Source organism: Aethalodelphis obliquidens, unplaced genomic scaffold (assembly GCF_003676395.1).
Source record: "Aethalodelphis obliquidens isolate GAN/ISIS:26980383/991018 unplaced genomic scaffold, ASM367639v1 scaffold3, whole genome shotgun sequence".
Lineage (NCBI taxonomy): Eukaryota > Metazoa > Chordata > Mammalia > Artiodactyla > Delphinidae > Aethalodelphis > Aethalodelphis obliquidens.
In genome coordinates, this window is record NW_020837947.1 from 74,390,317 (window position 1) to 74,407,491 (window position 17,175).

Consider the following 17,175-nt stretch of genomic DNA (forward strand, 5'->3'; position numbering starts at 1 on the left):
GAAAAGATAGTTGGTATGATTTTATTCTTCTTAAATTTGCTAAGATTTGTTTTGTGGTCAGTATGATCAATCTTGGAGACTGTTCCATGTGCACTTGCGAAGAATGTGTATTCTGCTGCTGTTGGATGTAGTGTTCTGTATATGTCTGTTAGTCCATTTGTTTTAAAGTGTGGTTCCAACATTTCCTTGCTGATTTTCTATCTGGACAGTCTTTCCATTGCTAATAGTGTGGTATTGAAGTTCCCTACTATTATTGTATTATTGTCAATTTCTCCCTTACGAACTATCAGTATTTGCTTAATATGTTTCAGTGCTTGGGTGTTGGGAGTGTATGTGTTTTTTAAAAAATATTTATTTATTTATTTATTATTTTTGCTGTGCTGGGTCTTAGTTGCAGCATGTGCAATCTTTTACTTGTGGCATAAGGACTTCTTAGTTGTGGCATGCAAACTCTTGGTTGTGACATGTGGACTTCTTAGTTGCGACATGCAGACTTTTAGTTGTGGCATGCATGCGGGGATCAAACCAGGGCCCCCTGCATTGGGAGCGCAGAGTCTTACCCACTGGACCACCAGGGAAGTCCCAGGAGTGTATGTGTTATGATTGTTGTCTTCTTTATGTGTTGACCACTTTATCATTAGATAATGACCTTCTTTTTCTTTTGTTACCCTTTTTGCCTTGAAGTCTATTTTATCTAAGTATGACTATGCCCACCTTCTTCTGGTTTCTATTTGCTTTAAATATCATCTTCCATCCTTTCACTTTGATCCTGTGTGTCTTTAGAGCTGAAATAAGTAAAAACTGGGATGATGGTCGCTGCACCTTGAATAGTGCTGTGTAATTTTGCACGGCTGCCTCAGGTTCTGTTTGCCCAAACAATGATTCCCAAATGCCAGTGCTTCTCGTCACATCCTTTGGCTGTCTCTTGCTCCCAACTTAAATGACTATTCATGTGCTCTGGATGCAACTGCTTAAGAATTTATCTACAAATCATTGTGGAAAACAAAGAGAGGAATAATAGGTGAAGTATCTTACTAAATTGTTGGTAAATCTATATTCCGTTTTATTGTATGTTTATGAACGCTAAGGCCAACCTGATTTGTATGTCTTGTTTAGTACCACTGAAAATGTCATTCTGACACTAAGTGCAGTATTTTACTGTTGAATTATTTTTTAAGTACTATTTTTTAATGTATTTATACACATATCATAGGAACTATCAAGAAACCTTGAGCTAAGTACTAACAGTTTCCAGCGACAGTTGCTTGCTGAAAGGAAAAGGGCATATGAGGCTCATGATGAAAATAAAATTCTTCAAAATGAGCTACAACAACTACATCACAAATTAAAGGTAAGCATTTTATTTTAAATGGCATCATTTCTCCCTATGTTATATATTAGATGAAGACTCTATTTTAAAACATTGTTATCATTTATATTTGGAACTTTGGTACAATATCATTTACAAAATTCTAATATTTTCTTTGGCACTTATAAAGAAAATATTTGTTAAAATGAGATATTAGATACACTAATAGGAATGATATAACTGAAAAAAGTTATAAAATCCTGCAAGAAAGTTATGGGAACTAGAGTTTTTCTGTGTTGCATGGTTGAATAGTTCAGTGTTCTTCCTCAGATAACCCCATGATTGATTATTTTTAAAGTTGTTCCAAATAATGCCCTTCCTTTTCACAGTGTTTAGAAGAAGCATTAGAATTAATTAATTCTGTTAAAGTAGGTGTTTCTTAATTCTATCCAGAGGTCATTGATGGGTTGAAATTTTGTGCAACATTAAGTGTTTATGCATTATCTTGCATAGAATTTTCATTTTGTTAATCAAATTCTCAGAGAAAGCCATAGCCGCAAAATGGTGAAGAACACTTGTGTTTTAAAAAATGGTCTAATTTTTAACTCGCCATTAATTTGGAACCCACATTTGAGAGATGCTAATTAAATTCTTTGTGTGGCTAAGCCTGGAAGTCAGTTGAAGACATTACTATATCATGTAGGAGTGGGTAGAAAATGAATTTGGCCTTATTCTGATTTTCATGACTGCTAGTGCATATTGGACTTTCAATGGAGAATCATTGCTCTACCGTAACCTAAATGTCCTAAAGACATTCCTTTCTATAATTGGTAGTTACAAAGGGAAGCTGAACTTAGGTATATTCCAGTTTGGTGAGGAAAATACCAGTTGAAAAGATGAGGATTTTTTTTTTATTTTAAACTGAGACTCTACATTCTTAATTGTGTTGGGTTTGTTTTCAGGAAAAGGAGAGAGAACTGGACTTAAAAAACATATATTCTAATCGTCTGCCAAAGTCTTCTCCAAAGAAAGAAAAAGAAATTACATCAAAAAAAAATGGTATAGTAGTTATTATTGTTGAAAAATATTGTAGTTATTAATAATAAAATAAATTAATTTTGAAGTAGAAGGAAGATGAAGGGAAAGAACTTTATTGAAATAGATTTCCTTATAGGTACTTTTCAGAAATCCTTTCACTTTCTCAGTTTTTTCCCTTGAGGTCATTACAGTTATGTTTTACATAATTGAAATGTTTTTTCTAATTATAACTTATTTTTCTAAACTTTTATGAAAAACTATAAGCATACCCTAAACAGGAGATTATAGTATGATAAACCTTTATTTAGGTATCACCACCTTTAACAGTTATACATTTTACTAATTTTATTTCACCTATTTTTTCTACTTTTTTTCTGGAGTACTTTAAAGCAAATCCCAGCTGTCATTTCATTTCACTCATAAATACTTTGCTATTTTTATGCATATTCTTACTTTTTCAAAAAACAAAAGTATAATTTCCTTCTTCTCTGGTTTGCAAAAAGTTAAAAACATAAACTTTGTAAAAGTTTAATAGATTTATCCCTCAGAGTTGTCCTCAAATGACAAAATTGCCAGTAAATCCTAGAAATAAAAACAGTAATAGTGAGTAGTCATGGAGCTGAGAAACATGCATTTTCTCATTTAGAGGGTGAACATATACCAATTGAATTCCATATATCTTAGCACTGTTCAATACGATTAGAAAAATTCTTTTATAATTTTCATGGTAGCTGCATGCCAGAGTGATTTTACAAACCAGTGTACAAAAGAAGTACAAACCAGTGAAGACTTCGAGCTGGAGGAATATCCTATAACACCACAAACAGTTATGTGTTATGAAAACAAATGGAAAGAACCTGAACGTCTTTCTTTGGTGAGTTTAGCAATATGATTAGGTACGAAACTCTAGGTTTGAAGTTATTCCTAAATGCACAATATCAAACATTTTAAAATTTCAGCAATGAAGCCAGTGCCATAGCTGTATAAATACGCAACTAGCCTTTTACAGGGAGAGAGATAACATCTGTGCATTTTATTAAACTCCTTTGGATTGACTCTTAGTTAACACTGCATCTTTCAGATGCTTCAGAAATGTCAATTGTACTCTCTAGGTTGGAGGAAGAAGAAAAAATTATCTAAGTTTCTTACCTTTTATGTCTCTTACCAGATAGTCTCTAAAAATCCTTCTGGCTTTTATGTTTAATAGCAAGTTATAGTAGCTTTCAAATGATTTGTTAGAATTTGACTACATTTAATTTTTTTGGCTTCCTATGTAAGAGAATTTTATAGTTTAGCTGAATGTCGAGCAAAGTAATTGCAGTGGAATCTGACTTTATATCATTCAAATTAGAGTGGAATTCAGGAGGTCTGTGTTGCATCTTCATTTAAAAGGACTCATACTGAGTACTGGAAGGTCCTTTTCTCTAATAGGGTTTTATCTTTAGTGTTTACAGTTGAAACTCTAAAGAAAACAATATACGAGGGATCCTGCATATTTCATATAATGCTGTATTTTTGATACTACTTGTAAGTATCCCAGGGATCCTGAGATCACCTGTGTGTGGACTGAATTGATTCCTGTGTGTACTCTAGTTTTGTTTTGTTTTTTTCCTTTATTTTGTTTTTGTTTTACAATTTAGATAAGTTAGCTGTATCTGCTAAGTGTGTTTCTTCCTATATTTACAAATCCTTGAGACTAGATCATGTTAATTTTTTTTTTTTTGAAAAGGCAAATTGTGGAATAGCAAAGTAATTCTTAATTTTAGAAGGGTTAAAAAATTTGCCCTTTATAAGATTCAGCAGAAGCAGCAACCTGATATAGTGAAAGAGGATATAGCCCTGGAGTTAGCACTGCGTTTTAATTAAATTACAGTTCTAACATTTTAGTGACTTGTGTGACTTGTTGGAGCCTCAGTTTCCTAATCTATAAAACAAGGGTGGGTTACCCTTCAGGGTTGTGGTAATAACTAATCACGAAGTTTATAAAGCCCTTAAGACTAATCCTGTCACTTTGAGGGGTCCCAGCAAATGGGAGCTCTGTTAGTAAAAGTATAGGCTGTTGCTATTGGAAAAGAGACCCAGAATACAGTGGCTCAAGTAAGAGATAAGATTCTTTCTCTTGTAATAAACTGAAGGTCAGTGGGTAGTCCCCAGGATAGGTAGACACCTTTGTTCCATGGTAGCCATTCTCTATCTCATTGTTTTTCTCATGAAGCGTGTAACCACATCTGTGTGGTTGCAATTGTCTTATCATACCTGGGAGAAGGAGGAATGAGGAAGTGGAGGGCAAGCAGCTTTTGTTTTTATAAATGTGATCAGAAGTTGCATACATACGTCCACTCACATTCCATTGGTCCTGTCTAGCTGCAGGGGAGGCTAGCAAATGTGGTCTCCAGTTAGGCAACCCTGTGCTCTGCTAAAACTTAAGGGATTCTGTAACAAAAAGGAAGAAGGGGAAAATGGATACTAGGAGACAATTCTCTACAAATCCACTAGTAATAAATTTTACTTTTATTAAGAAAAATTACACACACACGTGAAAGGGACCAGAAGAAACAATAAATTTTAAGTTTACATTTTTATTTGATTTAAATATTATAAGATTTATTAATTGGAGACCTTGGGCATAGTATAAACTTGAAAGATTCTATGCCATTGTCACTGTCGGTGTTACAGCTCAGCACCATAACACTTGGCCTTTAATAGTTGATGAATAGCCTTTATTGGTTAACTGAATTCATCAGATTTTGTTGTGAAATATGCAAAGTTAAGGATACCTCTTTTTTTTTTTTAATAAACATTTATTTTATTTATTTTTGGCTGTGTTGGGTCTTCGTTGCTGCGTGCAGGCTTTCTCTACTTGCAGCGAGTGGGGGCTACTCTTTGTTGCGGTCGCAGGCTTCTCATTGCGGTGTCTTCTCTTGTTGCGGAGCATGGGCTCTAGGTGCATGGGCTTCAGTAGTTGTGGCTCGTGGGCTCTAGAGTGCAGGCTCAGTAGCTGTGGCGCACAGGCCTAGTTGCTCTGCGGCATGTGAGATCCTCCCAGACCAGGGCTCGAACCTGTGTCCCCTACATTGGCTGGTGGATTCTTAACCACTGTGCCACCAAGGAAGCCCAGTAAGGATACTTCTGATACTTGTCTGTTAAGAATTTTATGTAGGGCATTGGCTTTGCTTCCATTATATTGGTTCTGATATGTTTTCCAAATGCCTCTTTAAAAATTTTAACTAAAGTAAGAAATAATCTTGTGTGCTTTTGAAAATCTTTCAAAGGTGGTAACTTGTAGCTTGCTGCTTTAGAAATGGAAAATTTGCTTTAATTTCTAACAGTTGGGATTGTGCTTAATGGGAGATAAATCTATGATATTTAAATTGCTTTATCCCCCTTTTCCTGCATGTGAACTTGCATTTTAAAAAAAATGTATAATAGGATCTGGAATCTCAAGAGAGAGGTGATCATGAAGAAGCAGGGATTCTAAACCCAATTGTGGAAAGAGAAGACAAATTTGTTAAAGATCAAGGACTCCATGCTGTGAAACAGGAGGCTGAGAAGCTGGAGGATGGTAAGAAAGAGTGTAAGCAAGTGATAAGTCAGCATGCCTTGGAAAAGAAAGGGTTAATATCCCCTAATATCTTCCAGCTGAACAGTGAATTGGTTATACAGAACAACAAAAGGTTGATACAGTAGTGGGGGGAGTCTATCAAGCAGTCACAAACCTTTGAATGAAGTTACTAAGGAAAGAAAAAGAATGAAGACTGTAAGTCAGTTGCTATTTGGGATTAGGGGATAGAAACAAGTTACCTTCAGAAAATTCAGATAAAGTAGAATTCATTTGAAAGGGGAAAAAAATTCTTTATAACTAAAGCCTGATGAAGAGATAACTGAAAGACAACCCTGTTTATTGGCTTGACCTTGAGCCTGTCTAGTCTGTAGACCAGCCCAAACATTAAAATCAATGAATTGTGAGGCCTTGAATATATTCCTGTAATTTTTCTTCAGTTTTAATATATAAAATAAATCTTTAACATATTCAACCATTAATGTGGAAGTTTAGTGAACCAATTCACATAGTTTCAGATACTGGAAATGAAGTTCAGGAATAAATTCATTTCCATTTGGATAAAATGTCTTAAAGGTATAAGCGAGAAGGATCCCAGACTCTAATCCTTTGCATGTATTTTATTAATTATGTATTACCTGCTTACAGAGAAATACTGTTTTTCCCTTAAAGTTAACAAAAAATCATGACCTAATTATTGCTTAGAGTATGTATATTTTTATATGTGTATTTAAAACAATCTAATAGTTGAAATAGAAGCCACATTTATATCAATGTTGGCTAAACCACAAAGGAAGACACGCTTGCAACATATTAAACTATAGAGTAGAAAATAGGTATTATGGTCAGTTCTGTCTAGGAACCAGGAAAAGGAATAACGTAGCAGAAGACTGTCTCTTCTTAGTCATTTTTGACTGATTTTTTTTTTCCTGGAGTCTGTGTGGAATGATCTGATTATCAGTGAGAATATGTGCCATTTATAAAGTTACCAAATGCATAGTGTTCTTACATGTTTAATATTTTTAGTTTTTTCTTTTAGAAATCCTTTCAAAATTATAGTAAAGTGGCAATAATAGCCAGAGAACCACATAAGAGTAAGTTGTATACTTCATGGCCATATCCTAAAATACTTTCATATGTATTTCTCCAAAATAAGGACATTCTCTTCTATCATTCCAGTATAGTTTAACTTCAGGAAATTTAACTTTGATACAACACATTTCTTCAATCTGCAGTCCACAGTACTGTTTTGTCAGTTGACACAGTATTGTCCTTTATAGCATTTTCTTCCCTTTTTTTTTTTTAACATTTTTATTGGGGTATAATTGCTTTACAATGGTGTCTTAGTTTCTGCTTTATAACAAAGTGAATCAGTTATACATATACATATGTTCCCATATCTCTTCCCTCTTGCGTCTCCCTCCCTATCCCACCCCTCCAGGCGGTCACAAAGCACTGAGCTGATCTCCCTGTGCTATGCGGCTGCTTCCCACTAGCTATCTGCCTTACGTTTGGTAGTGTATATATGTCCATGCCTCTCTCTCGCTTTGTCACAGCTCACCCTTCCCCCTCCCCATATCCTCAAGTCCGTTCTCCAGTAGGTCTGTGTCTTTATTCCTGTCTTACCCCTAGGTTCTTCATGACATTTTTTTTCCTCTTAAATTCCATATATATGTGTTAGCATACGGTATTTGTCTTTCTCTTTCTGACTTACTTCACTCTGTATGACAGACTCTAGGTCTGTCCACCTCATTACAAATAGCTCAATTTCGTTTCTTTTTATGGCTGAGTAATATTCCATTGTATGTATGTGCCACATCTTCTTTATCCACTCATCCGATATGGGCACTTAGGTTGTCTCCATCTCCGGGCTATTGTAAATAGAGCTGCAATGAACATTTTGGTACATGACTCTTTTTGAATTATGGTTTTCTCAGGGTATATGCCCAGTAGTGGGATTGCTGAGTCATATGGTAGTTCTATTTGTAGTTTTTCAAGGAAAAAACTACATACTGTTCTCCATACTGTTCTCCATAGTGGCTGAACCAATTCAGATTCCCACCAGCAGTGCAAGAGTGTTCCCTTTTCTCCACACCCTCTCCAGCATTTATTGTTTCTAGATTTTTTGATGATGGCCATTCTGACTGGTGTGAGATGATATCTCATTGTAGTTTTGATTTGCATTTCTCTAATGATTAATGATGTTGAGCATTCTTTCATGTGTTTGTTGGCAGTCTGTATATCTTCCTTGGAGAAATGTCTACTTACGTCTTCTGCCAATTTTTGGATTGGGTTGTTTGTTTTTTTGTTATTGAGCTGCATGAGCTGCTTGTAAATTTTGGAGATTAATCCTTTGTCAGTTGCTTCATTTGCAAATATTTTCTCCCATTCTGAGGGTTGTCTTTTGGTCTTGTTTATGGTTTCCTTTGCTGTGCAAAAGCTTTGAAGTTTCATTAGGTCCCATTTGTTTATTTTTGTTTTTATTTCCATTTCTCTAGGAGGTGGGTCAAAAAGGACCTTGCTGTGATTTATGTCATTGAGTGTTCTGCCTATGTTTTCCTCTAAGAGTTTGATAGTTTCTGGCCTTACATTTAGGTCTTTAATCCATTTTGAGCTTATTTTTGTGTATGGTGTTAGGGAGTGATCTAACTTCATACTTTTACATGTACCTGTCCAGTTTTCCCAGCACCACTTATTGAAGAGGCTGTCCTTTCTCCACTGTACATTCCTGCTTCCTTTATCAAAGATAAGGTGACCATATGTGCGTGGGTTTATCTCTGGGCTTTCTATCCTGTTCCATTGATCTATATTTCTGTTTCTGTGCCAGTACCATACTGTCTTGATTCCTGTAGCTTTGTAGTATAGTCTGAAGTCAGGGAGCCTGATTCCTCCAGCTCTGTTTTTCGTTCTCAAGATTGCTTTGGCTATTCGGGGTCTTTTGTGTTTCCATAGAAATTGTGAAATTTTTTGTTCTAGTTCTGTGAAAAATGCCAGTGGTAGTTTGATAGGGATTGCATTGAATCTGTAGATTGCTTTGGGTAGTAGAGTCATTTTCACAATGTTGATTCTTCCAATCCAAGAACATGGTATATCTCTCCATCTATTTGTATCATCTTTAATTTCTTTCATCAGTGTGTCTTATAATTTTCTGCATACAGGTCTTTTGTCTCCTTAGGTAGGTTTATCCCTAGATATTTTATTCTTTTTGTTGCAATGGTAAATGGGAGTGTTTTCTTGATTTCACTTTCAGATTTTTCATCATTAGTGTATAGGAATGCCAGAGATTTCTGTGCATTAATTTTATATCCTGCTACTTTACCAAATTCATTGATTAGCTCTAGTAGTTTTCTGGTAGCATCTTTAGGGTTCTCTATGTATAGGATCATGTCATCTGCTAACAGTGACAGCTTTACTTCTTCTTTTCTGATTTGGATTCCTTTTATTTCCTTTTCTTCTCTGATTGCTGTGGCTAAAACTTCCAAAACTATGTTGAATAAGAGTGGTGAGAGTGGGCAACCTTGTCTTGTTCCTGATCTTAGTGGAAATGCTTTCAGTTTTTCACCATTGAGGATGATGTTTGCTGTGGGTTTGTCATATATGGCCTTTATTATGTTGAGGAAAGTTCCCTCTATGCCTACTTTCTGCAGGGTTTTTATCATAAATGGGTGTTGAATTTTGTCAAAAGCTTTCTCTGCATCTATTGAGATGATCACATGGTTTTTCTCCTTCAATTTGTTAATGTAGTGTATCACATTGATTTGCGTATATTGAAGAATCCTTGCATTTCTGGAATAAACCCCACTTGATCATGGTGTATGATCCTTTTAATGTGCTGTTGGATTCTGTTTGCTAGTATTTTGTTGAGGATTTTTGCATCTGTATTCATCAGTGATATTGACCTGTAGTTTTCTTTCCTTGTGACATCCTTGTCTGGTTTTGGTATCAAGGTGATGGTGGCCTCGTAGAAGGAATTTGGGAGTGTTCCTCCCTCTGCTATATTTTGGAAGAGTTTGAGAAGGATAGGTGTTAGCTCTTCTCTAAATGTTTGATAGAATTCGCCTGTGAAGCCATCTGGTCCTGGACTTTTCTTTGTTGGAAGATTTTTAATCACAGTTTCAATTTCATTGCTTGTGATTGGTCTGTTCATATTTTCTATTTCTTCCTGATTCAGTCTTGGCAGGTTGTGCATTTCTAAGAATTTGTCCATTTCTTCCAGGTTGTCCATTTTATTGGCATAGAGTTGCTTGTAGTAATCTCTCATGATCTTTTGTATTTCTGCAGTGTCAGTTGTTACTTCTCCTTTTTCATTTCTAATTCTATTGATTTGAGTCTTCTCCCTTTTTTTCTTGATGAGTCTGGCTAATGGTTTAGCAATTTTGTTATCTTGTCAAAGAACCAGCTTTTAGTTTTATTGATCTTTGCTATTGTTTCCTTCATTTCTTTTTCATTTATTTCTAATCTGATTTTTATGATTTCTTTCCTTCTGCTAACTTTGGGGGTTTTTTGTTCTTCTTTCTCTAATTGCTTGAGGTGCAAGGTTAGGTTGTTTATTCGAGATGTTTCCTGTTTCTTAAGTTGGGCTTGTATTGCTATAAACTTCCCCCTTAGAACTGCTTTTGCTGCATCCCATAGGTTTTGGGTCGTCGTGTCTCCATTGTCATTTGTTTCTAGGTATTTTTTGATTTCCTCTTTGATTTCTTCAGTGATCACTTGGTTATTAAGTAGTATATTGTTTAGCCTCTGTGTGTTTGTATTTTTTACAGATCTTTTCCTGTAATTGATATCTAGTCTCATAGCGTTGTGGTCGGCAAAGATACTTGATACAATTTCAATTTTCTTAAATATTCCAAGGCTTGATTTGTGACCCAAGATATGATCTATCCTGGAGAATGTTCCATGGGCACTTGAGAAAAATGTGCATTCTGTTGTTTTTGGATGGAGTGTCATATAAATATCAATTAAGCCCATCTTGTTTAATGTATCATTTAAAGCTTGTGTTTCCTTATTTATTTTCATTTTGGATGATCTGTTCTTTGGTGAAAGTGGGGTGTTCAAGTCCCCTACTATGGATGTGTTACTGTCGATTTCCCCTTTTATGGCTGTTAGTATTTGCCTTATGTATTGAGGTGCTCCTATGTTGGGTGCATAAATATTTAGAATTGTTATATCTTCTTCTTGGATCGATCCCTTGATCATTTTGTTATATCTTCTTCTTGGATCGATCCCTTGATCATTATGTAGTGTCCTTCTTTGTCTCTTCTAATAGTCTTTATTTTAAAGTCTATTTTGTCTGATATTAGAACTGCTACTCCAGCTTTCTTTTGGTTTCCATTTGCATGGCATATCTTTTTCCATCCCCTCACTTTCAGTCTGTATGTGTATCTAGGTCTGAAGTGGGTCTCTTGTAGACAGCATATATATTGGTCTTGTTTTTGTATCCATTCAGCCAATCTGTGTCTTTTGGTGGGAGCATTTAGGCCATTTACATTTAAGGTAATTATTGATATGTATGTTACTATTCCCATTTTCCTAATTGTTTTGGGTTCGTTATTGTAGGTCTTTTCCTTCTCTTGTGTTTCTTGTCTAGAGAAGTTCCTTTAGCAGTTGTTTTAAAGCTGGTTTGGTGGTGCTGAACTCTCTCAGCTTTTGCTTGTCTGTAAAGGTTTTAATTTCTCCATCAAATCTGAATGAGATCCTTGCTGGGTAGAGTAATCTTGGTTGCAGGTTTCTCCTTCATCACTTTAAATATGTCCTGCCAGTCCCTTCTGGTTTGCAGAGTTTCTGCTGAAAGATCAGCTGTTAACCTTATGGGGATTCCCTTGTGTGTTATTTGTTGTTTTTCCCTTGCTGCTTTTAATATGCTTTCTTTGTATTTAATTTTTGACAGTTTGATTAATATGTGTCTTGGCGTATTTCTCCTTGGATTTATCTTGTATGGGACTCTCTGTGCTTCCTGGACTTGATTAACTATTTCCTTTCCCATGTTAGGGAAGTTTTCAACTGTAATCTCTTCAAATATTTTCTCAGTCCCTTTCTTTTTCTCTTCTTCTTCTGGATCCCCTATAATTCAAACGTTGGTGCGTTTGATGTTGTCCCAGAGGTCTCTGAGACTGTCCTCAGTTCTTTTCATTCTTTTTTCTTTATTCTGCTCTGCAGTAGTTATTTCCACTATTTTATCTTCCAGGTCACTTATCCGTTCTTCTGCCTCAGTTATTCTGCTATTGATCCCATCTTGAGTATTTTTCATTTAATTTATTGTGTTGTTCATCGTTGTTTGTTTCATCTTTAGTTCTTCTAGGTCCTTGTTAAATGTTTCTTGCATTTTCTCTATTCTATTTCCAAGATTTTGGATCATCTTTACTATAATTATTCTGAATTCTTTTTCAGGTAGACTGCCTATTTCCTCTTCATTTGTTAGGTCTGGTGGGTTTTTATCTTGCTCCTTCAGCTGCAGTGTGATTTTCTGTCTTCTCATTTTACTTATCTTACTGTGTTTGGGGTCTCCTTTTTGCAGGCTGCAGGTTCGTAGTTCCCGTTGTTTTTGGTGCCTGTCCCCAGTGGCTAAGGTTCGTTTAGTGTGTTGTGTAGGCTTCCTGGTGGAGGGGACTAGTGCCTGTGTTCTGGTGGATGAGGCTGGATCTTGTCTCTCTGGTGGGCAGGTCCACGTTTGGTGATGTGTTTTGGGGTGTCTGGGGACTTATTATGATTTTAGGCAGCCTCTCTGCTAATGGATGGGGTTTTGTTCCTGTCTTGCTAGTTGTTTGGTATAGGGTGTCCAGCACTGTAGCTTGCTGGTCGTTGAGTGAAGCTGTGTGTTGGTGTTGAGATGGAGATCTCTGGGAGATTTTCGCTGTTTGATATTATGTGGAGCTGGGAGGTCTCTTGTGGACCAGTGTCCTGAAGTTGGCTCTCCCACCTCAGAGGCACAGCACTGATTCCTGCCTGCAGCACCAAGAGCCTTTCATCCACACGGCTGGAGATGGCATCAGATTCCACGGGTCCAGGGCTCGGTCCTTTGCGACTGCCCTCCCTCCTGGTTCAGACACCAATCACCAGTCGAGTCTTTTGGGAGGTCTGGGGTCTTCTGCCAGCGTTCAGTAGGTGTTCTGTAGGAGTTGTTCCACGTGTAGATGTATTTCTGATGTATTTGTGGGGAGGAAGGTGATTTCCGTGTCTTACTCGTCTGCCATCTTCCTCGCCATCTCTGCATTTTCTTCCCTTTAGGATGTGATCATGAATTGCATTCAGGTCTCATATCTTTTCAGTCTGCTTTCATCTAAAACAGCTTCTCAGCCTTTTAAAAATATTTTGTGAGATTAACATTTTTCATGAACACCGACCCCTTTTTTTAATAAAATGTTTCTTGTTTGGGGTTTATCTGAAGTTTTCTGTTAATTAAATTCAGGTTATTGCATCTTCTGTCAGAACACTACATAAGTGATGTTGTGTCCCTCTCAGGGTATGACATCCAAAGGTTCAATTTATTTTTAAATTTAAAAGTTTTTGCTCCACCCATCCCACCATCCTCCATTCAGTGTACAGCACACTATTAGGTATAAAAAATAGGCAGAGGAACCTTCTTTCTCACCCCTAACTTGAAGAACAAAATTTTTTCTATAATTGTGAATCTTAAATATATGTTAAGTATATATTATTTTTTGAAACCCTAAATATCAAGTATAAAAATGAAATTTATGGTGTCCACCCTCAATGTACTGATCATACACAAATTAGATAAAGCTATTGTTTTGTAAAAGATGAGAGTTGAGTTTTCTTATTTGAAAATACTGACTACTGTAAAATCCCATTTTTAAAATTTGATTTTATACAGAGCAGGAAAGAGAAGAACTTGCTAAAAAGCAAAAGGAAAAGACATCTTTGTTGGAGAGAGAAGAAAAGCCAGTGTTGGAAACTGGAAGATACCGAATGGAAACGTACCAAATTCAAAATACTGATAAATTGGAAGAAGAGGAAGAAGAAAGGCTAAAGAGAGAAATGCTACTTGCTAAACTGAATGAAATCAGCAGAGAACTCCAAGGTTCTCGGAATCTAAAATATCCTTCTCTGCCATTGCTTTGTGATTTGGAATCAAAACTGCGCTCCCCAGAGAGAAACCCCAAAACACACACATTCTTTGAATCCTCGGAGAGATTATTTAATGGGCATCATTTGCAAGACATCAGTCTTTTCAGTACAAAAGGTGATGGTCAGAATCCGGGCAGTATCAGAAAACCAGCCTCTCCAGATGGGCTTGCATTTGGTAGCTATGTGCCTTCATTTGCGAAAACGTTAGGCAAGTCAAGTCCAGTTAGCCACAAGAGTAGCCTTTTGGATTTCCAAAGAAACAATATAGAGAAATTTAGTAAAGACAGTGGCGATTTAATTACAAGAAAAGAGAAAAAAGCTAATCTGATGGAACAGCTATTTGGTGCCAGTGGTGGCAGCAGCATTTCCTCTAAAAGCAGTGACCCACATTCTCTGGCTGCCACCAATGGAGACTTTGACCCTCTAAATTTTCTCCCTGGGGATAAAAGCAATAGGGGTAGGGAATATGATGATGACAGTGACTTTTTCTTCAGCGAAGGAAGAAGTTTTAATCCAAATAGACACCAATTAAAACATGCAAACAATAAACCAGCAGTAAAAGGTGATTCTGTAGAAGATGAAATTGAAGAAGTAGCACTGAGATGACTGACTAGAGTATATATTTTTTCCAATTGTAAATATTAAAATGTTTTAATACAGTATTTATTATAAACAGAGTTTTTAATAAATATTAAGAAGTCCTTATTAAGCAATAGTTTTTAAAGTATAAATACAGCGGAAATAGAAAGTAGATCATATCACACCGCATAGCTAGTTTGCCAAGAATGAAGCATGCTCTTTTGACTGAAACCGAAAATAGAGATGCATCTTACTTTCTTTTTACAAATGGGTTTTACCTCTGAATCAGCTCAGTGGGGAGTTTTACTCCATTGGCGTACGTATTCATTTTCTATTTTATCCCTATTTATTTATTTATTTTATTTTTGGCCCTATCCTCTCTGAGCTAAATACAGTCTTCCTGCTGATTGTCGAATGGAAATGAAGAGTGAGAGGCTCTGTTGGGAAGTGTGGCAAGGCTGAGGGTACTCTTAAGTGGAACAGTGACAACATGGGGACTTCCCATTCCTCTGGAAGCAACCACAGTTAAATGCTACTCATTTCCCAATTACAGAGTCTCGTTAAATCACTTACCTACAACTGTGCTAATACATTAGGTTGGATTCAGAAGATGTTTGTTTGGGTGGACAGTTCCCTGTCATGGCTCCCAGAGGCTTGGGTGCAGTGTAATCAGTAATTCGTCTTCTTGATCTCCTACGCTTTTTATATCTCAGTGACTAGATGTGAGAGTTCATACCAAATACACGGATAGAAGAAATTTCATCCCAAAATAGCAAGACTTTCAACTCAATTATGTTTCCAGAGTAACATAACTAGGAAATTTTAATACGTACTTTTAAGATTTGAACTTACTGTCAAACCAAAGAGACGATAGTGTGATACTATTGGACTTACAGGGCTAATTTTAAAGCAACCTTGGTAAAAATTGTTTAAGAGATGGGGCTCCTGCCTCGCGGAGTAGGGTGGTTGATTTTCTGTTGCAAAGTGTTTGGTCTTTTGCTGTTTGTAGCTCACTTCAGCTGCAAAGGAGCTGATGACCTTGGGTTATGCTGGGCACGATTGGTCTTTAAGAAGCAGTAATACACCACCAACCAAGGAGAAAACACAGTTCAGATGAAGAGTGGTGGAAATAGTGCGTCAGGGGAAGAATAAATAATGTGGATTGGCACTAATTCTAAAGTGAACTGTTGTTTTCAAGAATTTACTACATATTTGCTCATAGTATGATTTCTCATGCCAAGCATACATACTGATGAGGGGACTAGAGTTACTGTTTTATCTTGAGTTCTTATAAATGCTTATTATTGAATATAATTTCATAATTCTTTGACAAGACTGACCTGGTTAGGTCTCTAATTAAAAGATGTTACCACCTAGCATCTTCTAAATTGTGTTCCTGTTATTTACTGGGAACTGAATCTCTCAAAAGTGCTAAAGTATATTAAAATTTTTTTAATAAAGAGTTTTCTATGACTGATATAAATAAGCATTTAGTATATTGTAAATCATTCTAATATATGTAAACCACAATATTATTGTAGTGCAGTTCTTGATAAAATATTATGTAATGTTAATTTTGTTCATAGCTGCTAACTTTTCAGCCAAAAGTATTCTAATTTTTAGGGTTTTTTTGTTCTAAAGGCTTTTGTAAAAAGTCCTTTAGTAAAGTTTTATATTCAGGTCATTTTAGTTAGTCTCTTGCTTTTTTCTACCTGATGTTTTCTAGTCTTTTTAACCAGATGCAATAAGGCAGAATTATTAAATTAAACCTAAAATTAAGTTATAGACTTAGCATTATAGTGTTAAGCATTAAAATTGGAGATTATACAGAACAAGTTTTTCTTTATGAACAAACCTTAGTGAATAACTTTTTTTTTCTAAATGTCAAGTTAAATTTATTTGCACTCAGAACTCTTATTAATAAAAATGTAAAACACACTGACTCTTTGTTTGAATGGTACCTTCCTTAAGGTCACTTGGGAAATATATAGTGGAAGTAGGACCTGCAGGGTTTTTATTTCATTATTCACCTTTTAAAATTTTCCTATTCAGTAATTTTAGTTGAAGTAGATGAATCTGCCCTAAGTCGGGTTAGACAGTATGCTTAGCCTTATCAGATAATTATAGTCTTAATGAATTCTTTCACGCTTAATAGCTGTCATAATGGCATATGTTGCTTATAATATTAAAAGGCGGCGGTAAGGGGGACTAGATTGAATCAAAATAAACACTTCAGGGCTGACGCACTGGCTTTCTGATGCTCATCCCCACCTCACTTTCAGACACGCTGAAACTTCTGCTGTCCCTGGCTGGGTGTTAACCTGGGTAGAGCCTGCAAGTCCGTCTGGTGAAAAGGGGATGGGAAACTTGTATTACGGTGACAGTGTGGATTTTTTAGGATTAAAGAAGTTACCATAAATTGTCAAGAAAAGATCTGCTTTTAAAGCTTTTTCCTTTCTACACAGTAAATGCCCCTTTCACCTTCAAGTCCCCTTTCGTATCACTTGAAAGTGTTTTTCTGTTCTGGGTTTTGAGCAAAGAGCACATCATGTATTCATTCACCGACTGCTTGTTTGCATGCTCCCTGCGGGGTGCGCGGCACTAC

The 17,175-nt window shown here is 36.1% G+C and overlaps 1 protein-coding gene across 2 annotated transcripts in view; it reads left to right on the forward strand.

The window, feature by feature from the left end:
* Positions 1 to 16,513, forward strand: part of LCA5 (lebercilin LCA5) — a 76,458-nt gene extending 59,945 nt beyond the window's left edge. For both annotated transcript variants that reach the window (XM_027091986.1, XM_027091979.1), the window contains 5 exons: positions 1,214 to 1,351; positions 2,272 to 2,368; positions 3,079 to 3,221; positions 5,777 to 5,909; positions 13,738 to 16,513. In XM_027091986.1, the coding sequence (XP_026947787.1) occupies positions 1,214 to 1,351; positions 2,272 to 2,368; positions 3,079 to 3,221; positions 5,777 to 5,909; positions 13,738 to 14,597 (1,371 nt within the window). In that variant the 3' untranslated portion in view covers positions 14,598 to 16,513. The remainder of the gene's footprint in view (positions 1 to 1,213; positions 1,352 to 2,271; positions 2,369 to 3,078; positions 3,222 to 5,776; positions 5,910 to 13,737) is intronic.
* Positions 16,514 to 17,175: the final 662 nt, after the last annotated feature.